At 37.5% G+C, this 26,099-nt stretch overlaps 1 protein-coding gene across 1 annotated transcript in view; it reads left to right on the top strand.

Annotated features, from left to right (window-relative positions):
* Nucleotides 1-1,568: 1,568 nt before the first annotated feature.
* itga1 (integrin, alpha 1) overlaps nt 1,569-26,099 on the top strand; it is a 44,231-nt gene continuing 19,700 nt past the window's right edge. Inside the window, exons 1-5 of the mRNA XM_056737366.1 lie at nt 1,569-1,723; nt 19,670-19,790; nt 21,488-21,600; nt 23,740-23,831; nt 24,306-24,420. Coding sequence (XP_056593344.1) covers nt 1,678-1,723; nt 19,670-19,790; nt 21,488-21,600; nt 23,740-23,831; nt 24,306-24,420 — 487 coding nt within the window. The 5' untranslated portion in view covers nt 1,569-1,677. The remainder of the gene's footprint in view (nt 1,724-19,669; nt 19,791-21,487; nt 21,601-23,739; nt 23,832-24,305; nt 24,421-26,099) is intronic.

Raw genomic sequence — 26,099 nt, forward strand, 5'->3', positions numbered from 1 at the left:
AGCTTTCTGCGAATATTCTGAAACTTTGTTTGTCATTTCCTGATAAAATGTCATTCAGCAAAGTCAAATGGCTCATAAAAATGATGCCTTCCGGATTATTATGTAACCTCGACTGTGATCTGGAATCTAGAAAATAGATTTGAGCCCAAGAAAAGAACACAACATTGACTTAAAACAGACATATGACTGTCCTGTTTATGACAAATTGGATTATGGTGTTGTAAAGGGACTCCATCAAACAGATTTTCCCTCACATTAAGAGGAATTTATATTTTAAACCGATCAGACGGGCATCTTATAGTAATGGGTTGTGTACACTTGTCCGCTGAACAAATGACAGCCTAAAAGCTTTTCTTTGCTACTAAGTAACTAATCAAGATCGAGCTGTGTCCAAAATAAACCAACAGGTCAGAAAATAATTTCTGGACGTTTCAAGGACCTTTTGTCATTTTCATAAGAAATTCTAATAATAAATTCTACAAGGCCACTTATTATTTGAGTTAGATGACAAAAAGAGGAACACAAATCTCAAAAAGTCTTTTGCTTCCAAACATCTCTGTTCAAAACATAAAACAGCAGATTACTTTACGTATTTTCTTTAGACTGGGGTTTTGTTATTGTTATATTCCCAACATTTACATATCCAACGACATTACAAAATGTACAACACTTTAAAACCGTGACAGATGTGACAAAAAAAATGAATGACTGACAGTACGACAACAAGGTGCAGAAGTGAGAATGACCAGTTGCAAAAGTGAGTGACTAGTTGCAGAAGTGAGTGACCGATTGCAGAAATCCCTCTTGTTTATTTTAACCCCAAAATCTTAGTTTGCCGCTTTCACTAGTCATCAGAAAACCTTTACACCAGTTGACACCAAGACATCTTTGTCTTTTGCCTATGCATAAATAAATAATCTAAATAAGTAATGTAATGTAAACATGTATATCCATTTCTCAATAACTTAGTAATGTAGCTCCAAATAATATGCAATAGACTCATATATGGTAATTAGCATGCAAATAATTGCATTCCTCAGGAAATTTGCTTTCTTCTGCAAATCGGATAGGCTTCCAGATGGGAGTGGCGTAGGAAATTGATTTAAAAAAGAGACGAAAACACTAATCAGGGTTTTCCTGGAACGTGATTTTAGGAAGATCTAGAGAACAGAGGAAGCCAGAATAATGTAAACTGAGCATATCTCCACAATCGGTATATCGGTTTGATGGACTCTAATGCGTTGATCTTTTCATTTTTGTGTGTGACCGCAGACATCTGATAAAGCCAGTATTTCAGAAAGAATCCTCCAGAACCCCATGGTGTTATTTTGATGAGCAGTCAGTAAGAAGCAGACCAGTGACCACACACTAGTGTCAAAATAACTAATGGCTTTTGAGATTAATTGACCTCTTACATTACAGTAACAAAAAAACATCAGAATTAGCTCTATGTTCAATATATCCTGCTGTAAACCATGAAGTCGGAAGCCAACCCTCTTTCAATCCTGGGTGTCTCCAAAATCGTAAGAGTGATGCACTGTACTTGATCTACAGAGGAAATGCCCTCTAGCAGAATCTCTGAATAACTGAATCAAGTCTTCTCCTCCAGTGACTCACTTGAGCGTCTGCGCTTCCAAGGGAAGGAGCCTCGTATCCAGACTCTCACAGGGAACGAGGATGATGCCTTGTGGAGTCTATCATTTCACACTAGCAGCTGTTCTAGGTACCGTTATGTTTAATTGTTTGTTATTCGGTTTGTCTTCGTTTACAAGTGTTTCCTCGTGTCAAAAAACTTGAGCGCGGAAAAGAACGCGCTGCATGTTGCATTGCAGCATACAGATGGCAGCGCGTGCATTTCAATGTATTATTAATTATCGTGTTTATTGATACTGCGCGTCACGGTTTGTCACGGTATCTGATCACAGGTTCCTGTTATCGTCTCGTGTAAGATCATACATACGCGCATTCGGACTCGGAGCATAACGGGTTTACATTTCTATGCATTGTATTTGCGCACCGCGCCATGCCCACACTTCCAAACATCCTCCGCGTTATAACTTTGTTTTCTCGTAAACTGCACTTTTTGTCATACAGGACTGTGTTTTGAGATGATTGTCATTTAGTTGTTTCGCTTATTCGTTCTGCATGAGCTGACATCATGACATCAGGTGGGATGACTGAGATCGATTCATGTCAAGAGTCCATCAAATGTGCTTTGACACAAGGTTGCGCGCCGGAAAACGTTTTAAACACGTTTATTGCTCGTTTTTTATTAACGCTGTTACAAAGTGTATAGCGATATACTCGTTTTAGTTTATGAGGAGAACATTGAATTGCAATTGTATTAAGTTATTGAGATTGTTGGACTTTCCAACCAAATGAAGCGCTTTCATGTCTTCTTGGGTTCAGATTCGTAGGAATGCATGTGATACAGACTCGTGACTCGTGTTAAGGAGTTGAGGATGCAGCTGCTTTGGATACTCTGATTTATATTATAGGTGCGAGAATATCCCACATTGCTCCATTCCTGAACTAAAGTCTGCTGTAATCTCTATAGCCAGCCCACATAGTGTATGTACATCTCCTTCTGTCGCAATTATTTTATCGTTGTTTAAATCATGATGGTTGATGTTTCACGATATTTTTAAGACCGCTTTCATACTGTAACATAGTACTGTAATACTTGCATATACAGTACCAGAGCACTGAATGTTTACTGTATTCATGCACTGTCACACATCGTTTACATTGTACTGTACTGTACTGTAAAAACCCCATGTTTGGCTTTGAGAGCATCTCCTTCACAGCCACACTCGCTGGGATTACTGCGATGACAGCCATGTGAATTTCTAAAGGAGAGCGCGCAGGTGTTTTTGGTTTGAGTGCATCTGGATTCTCTCAGAAATGTGTAGGATAAGCGAACTTAATACTGACTTGTGTAACAACACATGCTGTATATACATACAGTATTTACATACATCAACACCCGTTGTTTGAGCTTTGCAACATTTATATACATATTTATTTTGGTAAACATATAAAACAGATGTATCTTAATATTGACGTTAACCAATAACATTTGCAAATGCAGTAAATTGTAAAACGTTCATGACATTTACGCATTTTGCAGACGCTTTTATCCAAAGCGACTTACATTGCATTATCCTATACATTTATACTTAGCTATATGCAAACCTCTGGTAACGAACCCACAGCCTTGTGTTGTCGACGCAATGTGCTCTTACCACTGAGCTACAGGAAAGTAACAGGAAAGTTACTGTTATTTCAGTATGAACACACATATACATGGTGAAAAAATACAGCAAAAAATAGAACATCTTATAGCAGCGGGTGCCGGAAAAATACAGTTAATTAGTATTTGAATGTCAAATGTAAATTTGCAGTATTTTACTGTAATTTAATGGTTTCTAGCGTATTTCAAACATATGTGATAAATCTGTAAAACATTAAAACTGTATTTTTTTTACATTATACGAAACACAACTTATATTTTTTACAATGTACTGTATACACAGGCTGGCAGATGTTCTAATAGTCATTCAATGTTGAGATCTTCCTGATGCACTTAGTTTGCCTCCATGAGCACTACATCCCTTCCGTGTGTGCTTTTTGTACAAGGCGTGTGCTCTGTCTTGAATAAATTATGAAGTTATTGAATGCTTAACAGATTCAAAAGGGCAACGGGTTTATGCATCCCCCTGGATTGCTGGCATCTTCATCATAGGCTCATTAAACTTTCCTGCTTCTATTTTATTATAAATTGATTCATACTTTATCCTACATATCTAATATGGCTGACCGTAGCTCCGTTTCAACTTCTTTGCCCTTAATTTAATAACGCGCACCAAAAATAGAGTCATTAGGAGATGAACGCTCAAGCTGAACTAAGCCACCTGCCACTCCCCTCCTCTTGGCACGCAGACCTTCGATGGTATAAATCTAAAGCACTTACTGGCAAGTGCTTCAAATGTCCCAGAAGACCTTGCTCTGAACTGTCTTCTTCCATACTTGGAAACTTAAAAAAGACATTCCATTATTTGTAGAGGGGGGCCGTTCCTTGCAAAGGAAACACCCTGACTCATAATTATTGAAGACAGTAGACATGGTTTGTGTACTTGGTACTAGTACATCCCTGAGAGAATAATTTCCAGGGCTGGCATATTAGCTCTGTGGGTTGATGGTGTCCGGCGTTGAGTTCAAGAGCACTGCAGACAAATTGTTTTTAGGGTGCTCATGGAAAACGTCAACTGGTGTCTGTTCGTTAGATACTGGAGAGGGTAATGGGAAACTGCTTGAAAATTGGCACAAAACGGGCATTTCAGTGTAAAATGAATCGCTATTATCATAATAACAGATGCTTTTATTTCTGGTCGGCATTACAACTACAACACAACAACTATTCAATTTTGAAAACATGATACATGACTATTACGCAATCTGAAACGATTCTTACAAATTGTTGAGATCTATCTCCCATGGCGTTTTTCAGCTATTATGACATAATCACAGGAAATATGTCATTGTTCCAGCCAGGGTATTTTAAACAAAGTCTTGCTTGGACTTTGTTTAAAATGCCTCTGCCTCTATTTTGCCAAGAGGCTGTCAAAGAGTCCGGCAAAAGTACTTTCGGTTGTCTGGGTAAGCCATCGGAAGGCAGCGATTGGTTTATGGATTTCGACAACACAGCCTCCCTTTCAGGCTGGCACAGTTTAGGTTCCGACACATCAGATAGAGCAGTAGCTGAAGTTTCCATTACATCTGCACATACTTAGCATCCTGAAGTTCAAAAATACCTTCAGCTTTGATCTGTAAGGCCTAATCGTGTCTTTTGTTTTAAGTCACTCGTAACTAGACGTTCTGTAAGTGCACAAAAACACAAAAAGATTTCGAGTTGTTTAGGATATCTGATTGGAGGTTTCTTTTCAACTCAATATAGGCCGCTCAGAGTGCTCTGAGGGGATGGTTTGCTTATTGAGGTAGCCTGTGATTTGTCAAGAAACAGATGTTTAATTGACTTTAAGTGATTTGTCTTTCTGTCTGTCTGACACATTTTCTTTGCTACAAACCTTGTTAAAACATTTAAGTGATCTCAGTTTCTGTTTGAATACGTTGCACTTTGTTCACATTTAAAACAGTCAACCGCCATTTGTGAGGACTTAGACGGACCTGACTTAAAAAAACACAGGAAGTAACACCTCTGAGACAATGTTGCAATTGTTTTTAGATCTGCATGGAAGCTATAATACATTTCTGTTGAATTAAGGGACTGAGCTCTTTTTCAAAAAAATTTTTTAAACAATAATTTAGTGTAAATTATTAGTCTTGTGTTTTGGTATTTAACACATTAAGGGACATATTAAGCTAGCGGCAGCGCAAATGCCTCTTTTGGGGTAAAAAAACGTCGGTATTAACTAAACACATGGAGTGGAATGCTTATTGCATATGCATTTGTAGGATTTTCCTCTTCAGACGTAAACTTTATGAGAGAAGAGTATTTAAATTAATCATATAACACGATTCATTAAGCTTTTCGCTCGTCATTGTACTGGCTTTATTTAACACCCAAAAACGCATGTCTTAAACCCGGCACTAATTTGTGCTGCATTATGATTCGATTTTTTTTATTTATTTGAACTTCTCACGACTTTCCCCCTAATTCACAACACGTGCTTAGTGCTTAAACACATGAATTTGTTCTTAACCTCGTTCTAATGTTTGTGAATTTGGAGAAACGAGTTGAGTAATTTGCCTAAAACACGGCCATCTCCATATTAGTGCTTTCTGCCTAACCTTTCTTTTACCACCTGTAGTCACTTAAAATAATCCAGGCAACCCCATGTGACGCAGACTGTGACTACAGAAGTTCTCTTGTAAGTAATTTATAGTGCGCAGTCCTCAAAATCAGTTCATACACAATAAAACACCTTTTATACGAAGCGGGTTTACTGAGTTCTCGTTTGCCGTCTGTAAAAGTGCTGTTATTCAGATAAACCTCGCAGCTCAAGCTATTGTCCAACACAGGTTTTCTTACTCTTTCACTGAATATGATGAAATAATTTTAAAATTAAATATTCATCGTAGCGTTATTATATATATAATTATATTGTTTAGAGTATATAAATATTATCCTAAGATGAAACATACATTTTGTCATTTTCTCTGAGAGAGAGAGGGAAGGAGACTTTCTAGCGTACCTGTGCTCTAACTGTTTCTATATTATTTCTTATATTTAGAATAAATTTTAGTACAAAAGTTTTTTGTGTTTCTATCAAAAGTTGCGAATGTACCTAATGCGCAAAATTGGAATATTGCATAAAACATTTGCGAATAAGCACCGTTTCTATCCAACTACATGACATGAGAACACATATTTGCTCCCGTTCACATGAAAGTTTTAATAGTCTGATTATTTGCTATAATACACAGCACATGATTATAAACAATGATCTCAGACACAGAAGTGTGTATTACTGGCTATCGTTTTAATTTATTCACGTCAAATGCTTTACACCAGTATGTGGGTGTATTATTGGTTATTTGGCACCGTGATGAAAATAGAAATATGATGGAAAATGCATCCGCAATGGTTGTGTACGCTGCCATTGCATTCATGCGGTTTCTGTAAGGATAAGTAGCAGAGACTGCAGAGAGCAAGTGGTGTTGACAGTAAAACTCTAGACTGTCATGTTAATCATGAATTTGCGCTTTAAGTAGGTGATAAATGCTATTAAGGTATTTACATGCCTTCTTATTGTCATTAAAACCGGCGACTTATTGCGTTACATTAAGAAAAGTGTAATATTGCCAAAATCTTATTATAATCTCATGAAAGGATGCATGTAAACATAGTCATTGATTATGTTTCGTTTTGTGTCGATTTTCTGTTAAATAAATAAGAGGGACAACACAAGTTGAGTTAAAAGTTACACATAATTTGTTGTCCCTGAACTAACACAAAATGTGTTGTTTTAGCACAACTATTTTTAGAGTACAGGCATGAGTCACTGTCGTTCTCGGAAAGAACCCAATTGCAGGCAGCGGTACGGTACACTTTATTACACAACCAAAACAAAAGCCCACGAAGGGGAGTAAACAGGAAGGTAAGTAAAATATAAACATCAAACAAAATACTTTCCACAAGGGGGCAAAACAAGAAAACAGAATAACTGGACTTATTAATAAAACGATAAGACTAAATAATATCACAACATCCAAAACACGACAAGGAATCCAACAAGGGATGGTAATCCAACAAGGGAGGGTAACAGACACACAAGCATGAATACAAAACGACTCCGCACAGGACAGAAAACACAAGGGCATTACATAGGGAGTCTAACAAAGGATAATTAACAAGGGACAGGTGTCGGGAATGAAACACTGATGGGAAGCTAAACGAGGAAACGAGAGGAGCCGGGCCAAAGACAAGCCCGGAGACCACATGTTATGTCATAACCAACAATAACATGTCTTGCTCCACACAAAACATGAGACTCTGTCATGATCCTGCCAGTAGACCAAGAGAGACATGACATGATGAGACAGAATCACGACAGGCATGCATGCATAGACCTTTGACTGATGTTTATTATTACACAAACTCAACAGAAGCAACTCGAACAGTGTTTAACAGTACAGTAGAATGTTCAATGACTTAAAAGCGATTGAATGATTTTGATGAATTTACATTTTCCGATGATCTACTCCTAACTGTTAATTGCATTTATTAATTTTATGGATTAAATCAAATAATACAGATTTATTAAACACAAAATCCACACAAAAGGAAGTTACCTTTTTACTTGCGACATCCATATGCAAATATTAACATGACCTATTTAACATGAATAAAACTGATAAGGAGGGTTACTGGTCCTACTGAAGTAGGCCGTTCACACTGTCCCCGTTCGTGAAGTTCACTGCATTTGGGTGATGAATGTTATATAAAATTTGGATATGAACCCTGGATTTGGAGATCGGATTTGAAGTATGCAATACTACTCTATAGGTACTCAAGATTAATATGAGATTGGCAGAAACCCTGTGTGTTAGGGCCGTTTTAACCAGGAGTTTCTATGATCAACCGGCTTCCCCAGACAGGCATGCAATTATATATGCTTTTATATGCAAAAAATCTTTTGTATGAATTTGTGTGAACACATTCTGTGCCACATGGTTTAGAGGTGGCTTTAAAGGTGGCTTTATTGTGGCTTTTGTATTATTCATATCTAACAAATTAATTTAAATTAGACACTAGACACAAAAACATTTATGAACTCCTGTGAGATCAGCCTCACCAGCTACAGCAGACATTGCTGGTCCACCAACAAGACCAACATCAAGTCAGTAGTAACCAGCATAAAAGTTGGACCAAAATGGATCAGTGTGTTTGAATAAAAATATAAATTTGGTGTGCTGAAGAGGGTATATTGTGATCTTATGGATCTTCTTTACTGACGGCCTGTGATACCCAATGACATGATAAAAAAGGCTCATGAAGACAAACATTGTTTAGCTTTTTAGTACAACAAATAGTATAAAGGGCATATTGTCCCATGTAAGGGCAAGTGACTGTCACGTCATCTAGCCCGAAACCTCCCTCAAGCTGACCCTGGGCTCTCAGGGCAACATTTTCTGCTGAAACTTGTAAAATACTGAAATTCCCAGATGTAACAGCACCTGTAAAGTATCCGTTCTCTCTCCATATATCTGCGCTGTGAGGTTTATGATGTGATAGAAGTGTTATAGGGGTCGTGGTCTTTAGCTGGGTCTAAATGTATCATTTCACCTCGTCGTGCCCCACAGTTTGCCCTCAAATGGTGAACTGCAGGATTTTCGCCTATTATGTTTCATGACAACGGTGCTCATTTCAGGGCAAGATGCTTTAAACAAAAACAAATTCTTTATGGAATGTTCCTTTTTCTTCATTTCTTTAAATGACTGCCACCAGCCAAATCACACTATTGCTTCATGGAATTATCAGTTATATATTCCAGGTTGGATATAATGTTAAAGGAAAGTTAAAGGTTTAATAGTCCTCAAAACTATCAAATATTCACAATGATTAACAATCAAAGATTCAAGATTTAGATTTTTTATGTACACTGAAAAAAAAACAAGAAGGACTTAATTAATTTTTTGAGTGTTAATTAGCTTAATAGAGCTCTAGACCCTATAATGTTATGTAACATAGACACTTTATAATATAATATAAAATAAAACTAAAATATAGGGTAAAAGTTTTCGATTTTCAAAAGATAAAAATATAATGCGAATCTAAAAGATAAAACAATTTCAGCCTAAAAATATAAATAGATCATATATATAGAATGCCAATATAGCTGTATTGTCTGCATATTTAAAATAATGAGTTGTAGTAAATGAGCTCTGAATCATTTGTGTAAAGAGAATAGAGAAATGGACTTAATACACAACCTTGGGGTGCTCCCATATTAAGGACAATAGTTGGTGATTATAAATTATCCACGTTAACCATTTGCAGTTTATCAGACAGAAAATTATAAATTCAGTGATGATGGAACTTGAAAGACATGTAGTTTCCTAATAACCTGATGATGCTGGATTCAATTGAAAGCAGAACTAAAGTCGATAAAAAAGAGTCTAGCATCATTTATAGGAATATCCAAAGATTGATATAGACAGTGCAGAAGACAACCTACTGCATCATCCGTACCTCTTTTTTGCTTATATGCAAATTGAAAACAATCTAAAAATGTTGAAACATGTGGAAGAATAATGCTTTGGACCATTTTCTTGAAACATTTCATTATGATCGACGTTAACGATACCGTATTTTAACAATACTATATTTACTTGTAATGGTTGAGATTGCATGTTTTGTCTGTTAATAAAGTAGACATCTTTACAGCATTATTGTAATTTGCTTTTGTTAGTGGCATACCACAATTCCCACTGAACCATAAGAGCCTGAATAGTACGTAAACAGTATGCATTAGCATTTATATCATAGTATAAATGGACTCTTGTTTTTCACATCTGAGTGTGTGTGAAACATTGTGTTTCCCAGGGTCCATCTGCGCAGTGTTGAAAAGTCACTGTATACACATTTGTATTTTTGGCTTATAACACTGTAGGGTGGCCTCAGCATACAGTACATCAGCACTATGTAGCATGTTTAATCAAAGTGTACGTTTTTATGAAATCTGATGTTTATTTCGCATATAAGATGTATTTTACATTTAAAGAACAGTCCATTTGCAACCAGTCCATTGTATGATGTAGCTTTTCTCCAAGTGCACCATAATGTTTATCTTGAACTTTGCCCTCTGCAGAAACCTCATCCCAAGACACAGATACATCATGAACATCCTGCGTAACTCAGTCCATGTACATGATGTAGAACACACTTGACTTTGTCTGAAATTCAGATGGTTCATCTTTAAACCGACAGTCTCCGGGAATGTTGGCATATTACGCAGCTCCAGGAAGTGAGCTGGATAATGTCTGGAGAGGAGAATCGAACTCCCCTCCAGCAGGACGTGCAGAACAAGCTAACTGTTTCCAGAGCCTCGCTAACACATGACATTCTGTGATTAGCCACGGGGGATGTTTCGTTTCATTCACATGCTGCGAAGAGACAGCCGAGATTTTTTCCTTTTGGATCAGGGCGGTGCCGTCTATTAGAGATAATGTGCTGTAATGACTAAAACATTTATTTCATGTCTATTTCATGAATAACTCAAAACTCAGATTATGAGATGAATCGTTTTTGTTTGTTTTTTTGTTCAATTATAATTAAAATAATAAAGTTGGATTTAATATAAAATGTATATTTGAATAATAAAGACATTTGAATAATATGAGTTATAAAATGAATGCGCATGAACAAAACCTGTGTATGCTTATGAAGGAGTAAGCATGTACTTTGCAAGGCGTTGTGTTTGGCTGTACAGATAAAAAATGAGACATACCACAGACTTTACACTACAATAACAATCAATGGCAGTTCAAAACTAGGAAGAACCAGGATATTATTTAATATAACTCTGAAAAGTTTTGGATACTAGAATATTCCCTTAACATTAAGGAGAGCTTCACATGAAATGGAAAGATAGCATATTTTTTCAATAAAAATTGTATATAATTTGATTTAATTTATGTCTCAATACAAATTCTTATTAAAACTGAATTACTGGTCTGTATTCAATCAAAACCTCTCATCTGAAGTATCGATGCATTTCCAGTTCATGGATACACATGGATTTACAATTTTCACACAATGTTTTCCTACTGTACATGATATTGCGATCATTTCTTTGTCTGAGAAGCAGGAAGTGACCTGCTTTGCCCGCTATGTGTATTTTTAGTCTCAAAACATTTCTGTGAGATGTTTGAGCAATAGTGGCCCATATGTGCTCTGTCTGTCTGGATCCAGAAGGAACTCTGTGGGAACGGGAGTTTTAGGGAGTGCCGGGGCGTGTTTGTGTGTGTGAGTGTTTGGACAAAGTGGGCGTCCGACAGAACATGATCAGGGGTCCTATCCCGCTAGCGTGGGGGAAATCTGGAATGAAAACTTCCGTAATCAACGGGGAGCATTATGTCATCCTGTAGGCGGACTTTTACACGACCTATGAAAGCGCTGGTCCTCGAGGGGACACATGTGCACGAGCAAAATGTGAACAGGATATTGGGCCTGTGCAGCATTACGCTACATTACCAGAATGGATTTTCATTATGAATCCCTTATACAGTAACAGTTTATTGTTAAATGTTTATATAGTGCTGTATAGAAAAGAATGATTTGGGTGCGTTGTGTTCAATACCATAAGATGCTATTTTGGTTTCTATGGCAACAGTGACTTTTCTGAATGGGGTCTGCATGGGTCGAAATGATGGTTGAGAATCCCTTACATTCTGTGCATAGAATATGAGTGATGATTACCGATGCCTCCGATGGTAGGGTGTTGTGGATGGTTGCCAGGGTGTTGCTATGGAGTACTGTATCTAAGGTGTTCTGAATACTTTTAAGTGCATTGGAGGAGCACATGTACTATACAGAAGAAAAAAACAGAATACATCTGTTTCTATGAAGCATCTGAGTTATGTTCATATGTGCGCTTCGTACGAAGATGCACATCACATTGCACACTGCAAGAAATCACACATGATTGAAGAGTTGATTTCTTCCTGTGGTCTTGTGTCTTTTGATATTTTTAGGTTCAAAAGTTTGAAAAAAAGTCACTGTGGTAAGGGTGATCTTACACTCTCAAAATGCAAAAAGGGCAAACCCACCCACTGGGTTAAATTAACCTGGAAAATGTTTATAAATGACACATAAATGAATGAATGAATCACATTTTGGCACATTTGACACGAATGAACCTCAAGACAGTGTCATTTTATGGGCTTTGACCTTTGCTGCAATATGAGAATGGAATTTATCACTTCAACAAGCTTTGAGATTCAGAATGTGTTTCTAGCAGAACTGCTGTCTTCACGTGTCTATGGATACCAAAAACATGCGACGTAAACATTATGGCATTATGATGATGCAGCGTGAGGATGTCATTCAGATGTGCTGCTCCTACAATAACAGTTGGATTACAGTTAGATTTTTCACAAATTATGCAAGTTTCTATGATGCTTTGATGAATAAAAATGAGAATATTTTCTATGGAAAGCGTTTGACTGTTTCACGCTGCATGCACGTGCAAAGGATGTCCTGTCGCATACAAGCGAACATGCAAACCGTACATTTACATTTAAGACATTTAGCAGATGTTCAATTGTGACTAACAGGAAGTACTTTAGTTTCATGTGTGAGTCCTTTGTGTGAGTTAAACAAATAAACAAACATTGTTACATATCTGAAAAGAATGTGCTTGCAAAAGCAGATCCTCCAAGCGATGGTGGAGGTTTTACGTGGTTTCTTCACATTTTACTTTTTTTTGTTTGGTGTTTGTGGGTAATAAGGTGTTATGAGCTGTTTTTAGTGTGATGTTGTATTTTCAGCTAGAATGCACTTGTAGCGGATAGTTGGAAGTTTGAGGTCTCAGCTCAAACAATGCAGTATGAGTTAAACATCAAGGTTCAATAGGTAAGCTTTTTGCATTAAAATAAAAAAAAACACTTGCACAGTGTTATTGCACAAGGTTTAGTTGTGTGCTTGTCAGGGGCGTCGCAACCGTGGGGGATGTGGGTGTTAAACACCCACACTTTTCCCGGTGAGAGGTTTAAACACCCGCACTTTTTCTGCAGTTTTCCGCAGTTTTGTACAAACGCCATACGGCAGTCGCTCCTCCGTTTCTCTGGCCGCTCTGTGTCTGCGCTCGATGCGGCATTGCGGCTGCTTCCTCTCTCCTCCCTCTCAAACAGGACACCGGCTTTGAGTGTGACCGCATGATGATTGGCTGTTCTGCCTTAAGTCCCGCCTCTCTTGATGTTTTAGAGATTGTTCGGTCAGCTCGTGCTGAGGAGGCGGGAACGGTTATGGTTATTAACGCCTCCCTATTCCAGTTACTTTGAATGAGTGTTTATGCTTTTGAGGTTTTTAAATAACCTTGATATGTGTTTTGGGAGACGTTCTGTTTATGTTTTGTTGATATGTCGAGTATTTTCTGAGTTTTTAGACTAATGCTAATTGCAAATTGGGATATTGTTCAAAGCTAGATAAATTCGGTTATTTATTTGCCATGTAATGTATAAAGTAACTGTGATGAAGAAGGCAGGGAATTGACGAGGAGGAGGGACAAATTGTCCTTGTTATGCAGTGTATTTATGAGTTTATTGATTTTGATATTTTGAGCATTGTTTTTTTTGTTTAGCTGAATACTTATGTGGATACTTACCTATTATGTTTGACTGTACCTGTTGAACAACTATGAAAGAAAAGTTAATATTATTTTAATGTTTAAAAACAGATTTATTTATACCACAAGAGAAAAAGCTTTGTGTGTGTGTTTTTTTATATCTCCCCTTTTCAAGGTGCTAGTAAGCAAACTTTAGCAGTCACAGTCCTGTCAGACCTATTTCACTATCAAGCTTTCCACTGTCTTTTCCCCCTGGTATTATTAAAGTATTTCTGATTCATTAGCAAGTCTACTGTTATGTATTTTAACAACAAAGTTTTGACTTATCTTATGTGTTCCGAATGTGTTTTTATACTTTTCTAGTATCACTCATAGCTTATCTTGTATGTTATACCTATTGTACCGTTCTGTCATTACATTCATCGTTTTCATTGTTAACAAACAAACCACATCCATCCCCCACACTTTTGAAAAGCTTGCTACGCCCCTGGTGCTTGTACCCAAATATTTCCATCAATGTTTGAATTAGAGCCGTCACAATATCAGATTTTCACTTCACGGTTATCATGGCCATTTTTTTAAATGATGCTATTAGTCAAAAACATCTTTAATTGAATACATTCTTTTAACTTCTGCAATAGTAAAAGCCAGCTGGAATACTTCAGGTGAAGCGACACTCATTGGTGTGGGGGTTTCTTCAATTTTCTGAGGTAGCCTTAACAGAATCAATGGTATAATAGTTTATAATCAGAATCCAGTCAGATGATCTGTTATATGAAAACATTACAGCATTACTGTTATTACTGTAACCTGTTGAAAAAAACTGCATATGCTGTGTTAAGTATGTTTTGATGCTGACCAGCTTAAACCAGCTATGGACCAGATAGACGGTTATAACCAACACCTAGAGTTTAAACCATCACAAACCAGCAAACCAGCATCAAAACATAACAGACCAGCATATGCTGTTTTTACAACAGGGTAGTAACAGTAATGCTTTACACTGATTGAAAAAATAATAAATCACTAAACCTAAATCTTGAAGTATGATCTTGGAGAGCACTGAATCCATGTGTCTGGGCATCTTCCCCAGTTGTGATCAATGCAGAAAGGCTTCATTGGCAGGTGGCCATCTTAAATCAGCTAATTGAGAAAATATATTCTCCGACACAGAGGCTTACGATCGATCAGGTCTGTTTGGCGAAGGCTTGGGTTTGTAGACCAGATGGTGGAAAATCTTGTTAGTTACTAGCATGAAGAAAACTGAAATGATAAAGCGGATAAAACGGAGCATTTTTTGCAAGTGTCCCTGTGTGTTTACAAAAGCACAGTGTGTACAAATTGTGGCGTGTTTGCGAAGCGTAAGCTTGCTGTGTGCTCAGTGCATCCTGCATTAAATCTCAGCAGGACATTTTTCCCTCTCCTCTCAGCTCCACATCACAAACAGCCACTTCATTAAGAGAAGAGTCAGGACCAGACCAGGGCATGTTTGTCTGTGTCAGAAGAAGGACGTGGTCAAGGAGGAAACCAGCTGTCCCTTTGCCTTTGGCTCTTGGTGTCTTTGTTTACAGAGTCAGTCGATTGAAAAGGAAATTCATTCTGTTTATCTTTCTCGCAATTCTGACTCTGGCCTAAAAAGGCGCCTTTAATAAGCAGGGTGTTTTATAATTTTGTGTCTGTTTCATTCTCGTCTTTCATTTCAAAAACACGTTGGTTGTGTAGGTTGCAAAATTATTTCTGATTATTTGACTTATCTGCAAAACTAAACAAGCGACCAAGATCAAGAAAGAAGAAGCCCATGGGTTGGCATGTCTTTTACCAGAGGAAGTTTATTTCTTGGAGTTTGCTGTTTTGTAGTTCAGAAGATTAGATGGATATCATGTGTCAGGATCCTGTCCTTCCTGTCCTGAGTTTTCGAGCCTGTGGACAGGGTCGTGAAAGAACCAGGTCTTGTGTGTGTGTGTGTTATGTCTTGCGTGGAGACACGTGTCGGTATGTTTTGACATTCCCTGTCTTTCGTTTAGCTCCGCCCCCTTGTTTCTCCATTAGTGTCCCATTACTGTTTCATCTCCCTCACTTATCCCATAACCTTCCCGCCAGCCTCCTTTAATGTGTAGTCTTGTCACATGTCCGTCACAGTCCCTGTTCTATTATCTCTCATTTGTTTTCCCCTTTATTAATCCCGTTAATTCCCAGTCCTGTGTCGGTTCATTGTCCTATCTTGTCTTGCCTTGCGTTACCCTCCCTGATGGTTTTGGATTACCCTGTTCCTGTTTTCCATGCACTGTTGTTTGTGGATTTATCATTTGGATAATTCTTCGACCTTGTTTGCTTTGTCCCCCTTGCGGGAAGTTTTTGGCTTGTTTTCTTGTTTTGATTTCTACCGTGTTTTCCCCATTGCAGGTTTTGTGTTTCTCTTTAAATTCTTTTTGATAACCCTTCGACCTCCTGTACTTGAGTTTTTGTCCACCGTCCCTGATATTATGTTTCCCTTAAAATATAAAAATAGAAACAAATTAGACATTTGTTAAAAATAAATAAATAGTATGAAACCGTAACTATAACTGATACTGTATGTATAATAGATCGAATAATCTGGATGTTGATACATTTGATGGTTAAAGGTTTTGAATTCAATAAAAGTTGTTGAGTTTTGATTTCATGACAGCAAATCTGACCCTTAAATTGTGTTTAGATGTTTTTTGAATCGGACAAGAGTGAGATTTTTTTTCCCTGTATAAAAAATGCAAATTCTGCCATTTATTCACCCTCGAGTTGTTTCAAATCTGTAATTTATGTTTGAACACAGAGACAGATGTTTAGAAGAATGCTTTTAACCAAACTGTTCTTGACCACCATTGATTATCATATAAGGAAAATGACAATAGTAGTCAAAAGTGCCCATACTGTCATACTTTCCTAGATTCTTCGAAATATCTTCATTTGTGTTTAATAGAACAAATACATTTATAAAGCAATTTTCCCTACTATGGTAGTCAATGGTGGCCAAAAACTTTTTGGTTACAACTTACAAGCATTCTTCCAAATATCTTTCTCTGCGTTTACCAAACAAAGAAATTTGTACACGAATTTGGAGTAAATGAATACAGAATCCATTTTTGGGTGAACCGTCTCTTTCTTATGGGTTCTTCTTCATATTTATATTTTCCAAATATATTGGTTGTGTGTAAATTGCAAAAATTGTTTTGCTTTATCCAGCTTTAAAATCTCACCCGTACAAACCAGCAATCGTTCATAACAAACATTTCCATGTCTCTGAACATCTTTCTCTCTCAGCATCTTCTTGTTTTTCTTTTTCTACTTCTTTCAACTTCTTTTCAACCTCCTATTTGTCTTCATCGCTTGAATTTCTGTTTCATCTTCTTTTCAAAACACATTTATAATGTCTAGACTGCAGAAGAAACAAATTTATCTAACTTACAAATCACAAACAAGTGCTCACACTTTCTTACATCTCTAATGAGTAATGTATGATCCTTCCTACTCTTCTCCAGTCTCCTCTTCAAAGCTGGTCTCCCTAGTTTCTTCCTTTCTTGCTTTTTCCAAACACATTGCTTATGTCTTACCCATCATAAGTGTATAAATAGTCTCAGATGGTCACTCATCACACATAACCTCTTAAAAAGCCAGACTCAATGGAAACAGGGTTTGGAAGGTTGTCTGGAAATCTTTTTCACTGTTAATTTGCTTTTGGACATTCTTATAAGGCGTGTCAATGGACGTACACAGTCTCTTCTGTTTCTTCTGTTGAGTCTTCTGGCATTAACAGAGAACACAAATCCCTCTCTTTGATGTGCAGTGCTAGAGTTGACTCCTTACACTGGCCTACGTATTATTCTAAATTCATCAACTTGAAACATGACGGTTATCAACAATGAACATAAGTGGGCACAAGTGGCTTTCTGTTTGAATGTCTTGCTGTGTTCTCAAACATATCCAGAAACTTCACCACCGCAGTGATTTGTTAATTTTCACAATTCCCTCCCAAATTCAAGAATTGAATAAATCATGACTGAAATTCCATTGCACACAGCATGTGAAAGACTCTCTGTGGCCGTAATACAATGAAGCATTTAAACATTATATTTAGCTCTAGCTTTTAAATACAGTAGTGAAAGACAGACTCTGGTGGTCTTCATGAAGAGAACATTGTCCAGAAGGTCAGGACCGCTGTTCGGCATTGCACTGTGAAATTCCTCTGCCCACTACTGTATGCGTGTATTGCTCCCAGCAGATTTGAGATTTTTCTTTCTCACACAACCGGGCAAACACGGCACTACTGAGCATGTTTGGGATGAGGATTATAGAAAAGAAAATAGAAAACGGATTGTGAATTGAACGAAAATATTGTATGTTTGTAGGCATGATTCCGTTCTAAGTATTAAATAAAAAATAATAATAAACTGGAAAAACAACTTTGAGGATTCTTCCTAAGGTAAACATCACGGTTCCTTTTCCATACCCCCTTTCCCTAAGTAAGGAAAACAGTGGGACATTTTGCAAAGTTTATTTATCAAACCTCAAATTGTGTCAGGGATACTCAGTTAGACGTTGAAACATGTTTGGTATCAAAAACGTATTAAGCTTGTACATTCAAGATCAGTGTTTAAAGTTTCCCCTTACATTACCCTGATTCACAATGATAAGCTTTTTAATTTTTTATTTGAGCTGTGGGAGGGAATTGTGTGAAATGTCATTTCACGACATGGGTAAAGATAATGTAAAATAACCAGAAATTTTTGTTTCAAACAGAGATGGTGATAGAGAGTCAAAAGTTATTGATTTTAGGTTTAAAGGGTCGCACGACACGGCTAATACAAATATCTTCATTTGTTTTAGATGTAACGCAATGTGTATACACGATTTAAGGTTAGAAAATGCTGTTTTTTCCACATACCGTGCAAGTTTGTATCTCCTCTTTGCTCCGCCTCTCTGAAACGTACAGATTTTTTACAAAGCTAATCGTTCTGAAAAGCGAGGTGTGCTATCATTGGCCAGTTAACAAGTGCGTAGGGATTGGTTGAATACTGCAAGCGTGTGACAGAAATGTGACGCCTCTTACCATATTTGGAACATCAGGTTCCAAAGCAATTGTACTGACAGGTACGCACACCTTAATTGCTTATACATTTGGGCTGTCTTACTCAGCGTTCCCACCAAAGCAACTTGCGTGCATCAAATGGAGACTTGTGCATACTGAACACGCTTGAAGTCCCAGAAATGGTGTCCATCCGAGTTCGTTCCTCCAAGGTTGCATTGCAAGGCCGGACTCCACGAGAACACAAGTCCATTCTTTGCGTTCTTGGAATCGAGAAACGACTTATATCAAGTGACCATGATATTCACGGGTTCACCTGAGCAGATAATGAAGATAGCTGGGGTAGTGAAAGTATGCGTGTTTGGCGTGCTGTCCAGGGAGCGGGTTCCGAGCTCGCCGGTTCCATCCGATCCCGGAACGCTCCCTTCCCCCCCAATAGGGGCGAGTGCACCGAGCTCGGAAACGGCCGAACCCAGAACTCACCCCCGGAGTTCTGCTATCGACAAGAGCTCAAGTAGAGGAGCTGGGGAGGTGGTGGGATGTGTAATCCTTTAGAGATGGCTTCAGATAAGAATCTTTGTCTACTTTTTTTCATTTAAAGAGACCTTGGCTTGCCTGGCAACCATTCTGAACACCCTAGCAACCACCCACTTTAGCAACATGGTCTTGCGTTTTCACCCAAAATGTATTTTCCTTAATAATGCACAAGGAACTGTGTGAGGAAAAAATCGACCCTTTGTCTTATTGAACAAAGTCAGACAGTGCTGTGCCATTCATTAATGTGTGTTTTTCTTTGTAGTGGTGCTGCCATTCTTGTCATGTTTCAACGTGGATGAGAAGAACAGGATGTCATTCAGTGGACCAATAGAGGACATGTTTGGATATACCGTCCAACAGTTTGAGAACAGTGAAGGAAAGTGGTAAGTTTGCTTATTGTTTAAAATAACTATGACGTGTTAAAGTCGTGTAAAGTATGTTTCTGCTTCAAATAGAGGTGCAATGTATTTGACTTGCTTGACTAGGCCAAACATAACAACACTGGCTTGACCATCACTCCTAAAAATAAAGGTGCTAAATTATGCTGAATAATGGGTTGTAGGAACAAAGGGCAATAACGTTGTGTCGGGGCATTGGCAGTTGCATTCGGCAGTAGGACCATTGAAGTGACGTACAGGATTCAGGCCAACAGAAATTGCGCCTTCGATTTCGATTTTGCTTTATGGTGGGACTAATGGTATATCATCCTACAAGGGCTCGAAATTTGTTCATTATTTTACAAATGTGACCATTGCATTTAATTGCCTTTATAGCATTGATTCAGTTATTCACAGCAAGAAATATGTAGTTGTGTAGCTGTACCATCCAGAGCTAGAGACATTTCTCTCAGCTTGCTTTTATTTTAATGAAGATATCTAGCTAATGTGCTCCGGCCTGCTAACTCCATTAAGTATACAGCCAAATGGAAATGACTCCCTACTGTATAAAACAGTTCCCCTCAGCGGAGTCTCTGTTATATCAAACATCTGTGATCTCTCTTTCTCAGTTGGCCTACAAGCACATTTTCACACTACTTGTAAAGGTTTAATCTCTCTCCTCGGGAGAAACCCTGAGACAGCTTTATATAAACTTCTTGCAGGTGGTCTGACTCACTTGTGCAGGAAATCTTGACAATGGTGACATCTGGTGAATACTGGAATAAGACATGTGATGGGATAATAACAAGAATGCACAATCTGAAAAATGGGAATAGTTCGGATTTCAGAAAAGAAATAAGGAACAAAATCCCACCGTTTGCATGGTGTGGAAGAAAAAAAATCGCAAAAAAATGGCGTAGCATACTCATTTCTTTCATCCCCTCAAATGATATTAGCAAGATAGTCAGCGAGCACAATATTAGCAAACAAATTACACTTTTTTATCTATTAACATTCTAACACAAACTATTAAGCTGACGGCTGATTTTAAAGAACATTTACAAATGAGCCTCAAATACAGAAGAAAAAGTGTAAAAAATAATGTTTGTAAACTTAGTAGGAGTGAAATTTTAAGGCAGGCAAGATTACACAGGGGTTCTTGTTGTGTCCACTTGTCAGGGTCCATTTGGCTACAGGAATGTTAATGACTTGAGTTGTTTACATGCTTGAAGAAGGTTGTCTAGTTTTAGCACTGCTGTCAAATACACCACTAGAAACTGAACCCGGCGAATGTTCTCTATTTAGTTAAGTGCACTCATATGGACCACAGAATGAAACGAAACCATGGGAAAAAATAACACAAATGTTATTGCACTGTAAAGTACATAAATTACAACCAGTTTCGTGAGGTTAAATGCATCATTTATCTGTCCAAATCACATTTACTTAAAGTTTTTATTGTTCTGGTGACAGAAAAGAGAAAATCTTTGCTTCCCAGTGACATTTCACATATGTTCTATTGAACTGTAGTATTAAAAATAAGCAATGCGCATATATACGTTATGCTTTTCTTTCCCACTGGAAAACTGGCGACCAACTGCACTTTGGCTTCCACTTTCTCACAAATCCCAAGGGTTTTTCTTGTGGTTGAAGTTAAAAGAGCCTGCTTACTACTATCCTTCCTTTCTGCTTTTTTTCTGAAGGGTTCTGATTGGTTCTCCATTGACCGGACAGCCGGCAAAACGGACCGGAGACGTCTACAGGTGCCCTGTTGGCCAAAACAGAAACTCTAGTTGTGAAAAATTCCAGTTGTCAGGTGAGAAGTCTCTTGGTTACTGTATATTTTGGCGTCATAGTTATTTTTGCGGATTTTCTGTGTACTCTCTGTCCGTAGTTTTTTTACAGATTGTTGAATGTCTGTGTTTGTTTGTGCCCTTGGATTGCCAGGAAACCTGTAACAGGAAGGTCTAACAGACATTACCTCAATTGGCCTGAAATTGTGTCATACTTCCTGAATTAGTATTTTGACAGCTTCAGACAGGCTACTAACAGACATTTTTCCAAAGTAGGCTACACCCTGAAAAGACACTGCTTTTGTTTCACTTAAAGTTAACAGACTAAATAAGAACCTTAGAATGATGTAAACTAACCTTACTCGTCTTCTTTTTTTAAAGTAACACTTCCAGTAAAAGGAAATGGTACAAATACATTCACCCGTGGTGTTTCATCCGTGCATTTCTCAAAATCGTCATGAATTCATTATTGGTTTACAGAATTTGATTTCTTAATACCTTTTCCTGGTCTCATTGCAAGATTCATCCAAGCATGTTATTGCAAGAAAGCAAGTCGTGAGTTCACATCAAAACAACTGCATTTTAAATAATTACTGTCAAATTGATGGCAGGATATTGGAGTTAATGTTCCTCTCCCACCTTTCTTAATTCAAGAACGGGTGTGATCATTTCATTAAAATGCATTTAGAGACAGTTGTGTGAGTGCTAAGAGTTTGATTGATACCACATGTCTGTAACAGATGCACTGAGGAACAGCTGTGGACAGTTTCTCCATTCTGGAGACGTTATTCTGGAAATGATTGAAGATTGCTGTGGTGCACAACACCAGTCTATACTTAAACGTGTTTAAGGACACTTTTGCCAACTTATGGCTCATTTACATTTGTTTTTATACCTATTACATACATCATATTACATTTAGCAGATGCTGAAACTACTTGAAAATAAGGAAAAGAAGCAATTCATCCCAAGGACACGGCAATCTTAAAGTGCCGCAATAAGAACATTTGTGCAAAGACTGTTAATGGTGTTCGCCAATTTTTCTCCATAACTTGGTTTTAACTGGATATTCAGGAGGTACGGATTATAAATGATTGTCTCTATTTGACACATGGTTGAAAAGTAAAAAAAATAACATGCGAGGTTAGAAAGATGTTTAGAAAGAAAGAAAATTGTATATTTAGATTTGACTTTTTAAGTAACACAAATCTATGAATCATAAGACCAGTGCAAATGTGCATTTATGACATATATGTTGAGTTTTTATTTAGTAGACTTTAATAGAAATGCGTTAGTCTTTTGAGCCTGTCGTGTTTTCATCCGTGTGAGTGTGTGTGCATAGACATGTTTTTATATCCCGGTGGGGACCTAAACGTGAATGCACACTGTGCAAAATAGTGTATAAATTGTACAGAACAATATTTTCTATGATCTTTAGGTTTAGAGGTCGGATTAGGGATAAAATATACAGTTTGTACAGTATAAAACATTACGCCTATGGACTGTCCCCATTGAGAAAGTTAACCAGACATGTGTGTGTGCGTGCGTGCGTGTGTGTGTAACCTCTTGAATATCTGTCTCTAAGAGGAAGTCTGGACAGGAAGTGATCCAACAAACATTTGAATATGTAATCTACACATAATGATATAATCCCTCAGAAGATAAGTAAAATAAACATGCAAAAATAATATGTTGCATGTCTTTTCCATTGCTCAAAGGCTCTACAGTAATATACGAGACATCTGACAGGAATTCTGACTCTAAACAGACAGTGCTTGAATTTCTGCCTCTGGCTTTTTTATTTACTATAATTCCTATAAACGTTGGTGGGGTCATGGGTCAAAATTGTAGATACAATTTCTGACTTAATGTTAGCTTTAAAAAGTAGTTTATTAACCTAACCCTGGACACGTTGACTGTGTGGTTTGAAATAATGGTACCGTTTCAATTTGTGGGCTTGACTGACCAAAAAAAGAAAGTGTCTGGTTCACATTTGCTTTTCATGTCTTTGAGGCAGAAATGTGTTTTCCCAAGTAAACGCCGTTTTCTGGGATATTTGCGCATACTTGCAAAAACACACACACTAGTAAACATCCAAGGGGGGTTTTGGGTGTTTTTCTTCAATTTCACTTCACTTTCTTTCTTATTTATTTTTGTTACAGAAAACACAACAATTTCGAACATACATGAAGTCAAGGAAAACATGACTATGGGAACAACGCTGGTGGTTAACCCAGACGGCAATGGATTTCTGGTAGGGAACATCTGCCCATGTATTCAGTCTGCAATGTTCATGTTATTATTTTAGCCACTTACCCAATATTGCATGATCAGAGACTCTTTTAAATTATTACAGTAAAGAATCACAGCTTTATGGAAACTTCCAGTGAATCTTTGTAATTACAGACCCACAATGTTACACTATGTCTGTTCTTTGGTAGAGAATTTGATATAAGCTGCTTATCGTATGTGATTGTAATGTACGAAATGATACCAATGGGACAAAAATCCTAAAGGAATGCTTCTCTCGTAATTTGGAGCCAATCCTAATGAGATCAATAGGAGTTTTCTTTGATTTATCCATTTCATCCGCTGAAAAATCAATTCTTGTTTTATCCAATAGGATTGAATCCAAATTAGAAAGGGAATTTGTTAGGTAGGATAAATCTCATCGGCTAAATCTCAACGATCATCTTTCTGTTTTTTATTCATTGTTCCTTCATTTTAGGCCTGTGGTCCTCAATATGGATACATGTGTGGAAAGCAGCAGTACATCACAGGCATCTGTTCTAATGTGAGCTCCTCCTTCAAAGTTCTCAACTCCATCGCTCCATCCGTACGAGGTACGACACAAACTCACACTCCTGCACACACATACTTGTATATGAGGTTTTTACATTGATCCAAACCTAACTATCCTAAACCTAACCACCGTCACTTTTTTAAGCGATTGAGTTTATGAGGAGAGGAAGTGTTCCTGCATGTTTACATGGTTATACACATGTGTCCTTACAAACCACATATACAAGTACACTTATTAGACAAAATTCGACAAATGAAATGTGATGTTGAAAAAGTTGCTGTGATTTACGGCTGTGACAACACATTTTCGGTGACATCATGAACAACCTCTCAAAATGACTAGAAATAATGATCTTTGAACCTTATGCCATACTGTTGTGTCTTTATCTGGTTTCAATCAGTATTTGTTGACAAATGGTCTGAAAAGTGGGTGTCTATTAATAACAGTTAGTTTTCCGTGAGTAACATCTATTGGAACTGAAACATGAAAGCAGACTTTGCTACCTCATATCAGAAGTCCACTTCACGCTAGTGATTCAAGTGTACATTAGCACATTCCAGCCGTGTAAACCACGGGCTGCTTTTCCTGCCCTGCATAACCATGTTAGGAGAATGTTTAGAAGAATTGACATCCCTAAACACACAGCAGAACCAGTGACTCATCATAAACACAGCCTATGAGGTATCATAGCATCACTGAATCTCTTTCTTGTTTCCATAAGGGGAAAAACTGTATAACGCTAATAACGTTCTGACTGTACATTATTTATTACAGTACATGACTACTGTAACAGACACACTGTAAATGGACATGAAATATGAATGTAATACATTTTGATCGTGGAGTCAAATTAAAATGGGTAAATATACATTTTAAGATTATAGTTATATATTATTTTGGGACGATTATGACCACAGAATGGCGTTGTTGACCAACCATAGTTAAAGTCCCAGTGAAATTGACAATGAGGATTCTTATTTTTTCATTAAATATTGCAGCGTTTGTATTAAATAGCTTAGCAATGTCGGTCATTTTCTTTTTTAAATGCATGTACCCTCATAATCTTCAATTAAAATCTGAAATTTCAATTCCGCCCTGAAATGACGTAAATTAGACGGCTAGGCCAGAGCATCTGTTAGCTCCTCCCCTTCAGCTGTCAGTCTACTGCCAGTTTCATTTCGATAACAATGTAACAGCTGTTTTGACAAATTTTAGAAATCGTTCCTGATTTCTGTATCTTTTCTACTGTATCTATCTATCTATATATATATATATTTAGCTCTGTACACTGTATTGGGCTTTGTGAAAGGTGTTTTTATTGAACTTATGCTTTTTGTTGTCCTAATGTTGACCCAATTGCTTCCATTGTTTACCCAACTTGATGGTCGCTTTGGATAAAAGCGTCTGCTAAATGACTAAATGTAAATGTTTACACATCCAATCAATTCGCAGCTAAAACCCAAGCCACGCCCACTCATTTTCTCCTTTGAAATTCCTTTTCACTCGCAAATGTGTCATAATACGGAAGTGTAAACGATCGCAACTTCCGCTTCACGGGGACTTTAAGTATTATAGCGAGTCGTATAATAATAAATAATAAAGCAGACGTAGAAGCTATTTTGCGTCTCTTATGAGCAGTCACATAATTTCAGTTTTTCAAAGATTTCTTTCATACGCAGTGACTGGAAAAACAGCATTGGCCAAGGTTAGTCATCACTT

The sequence above is a fragment of the Triplophysa dalaica genome, chromosome 22 (assembly GCF_015846415.1).
Source record: "Triplophysa dalaica isolate WHDGS20190420 chromosome 22, ASM1584641v1, whole genome shotgun sequence".
NCBI lineage: Eukaryota > Metazoa > Chordata > Actinopteri > Cypriniformes > Nemacheilidae > Triplophysa > Triplophysa dalaica.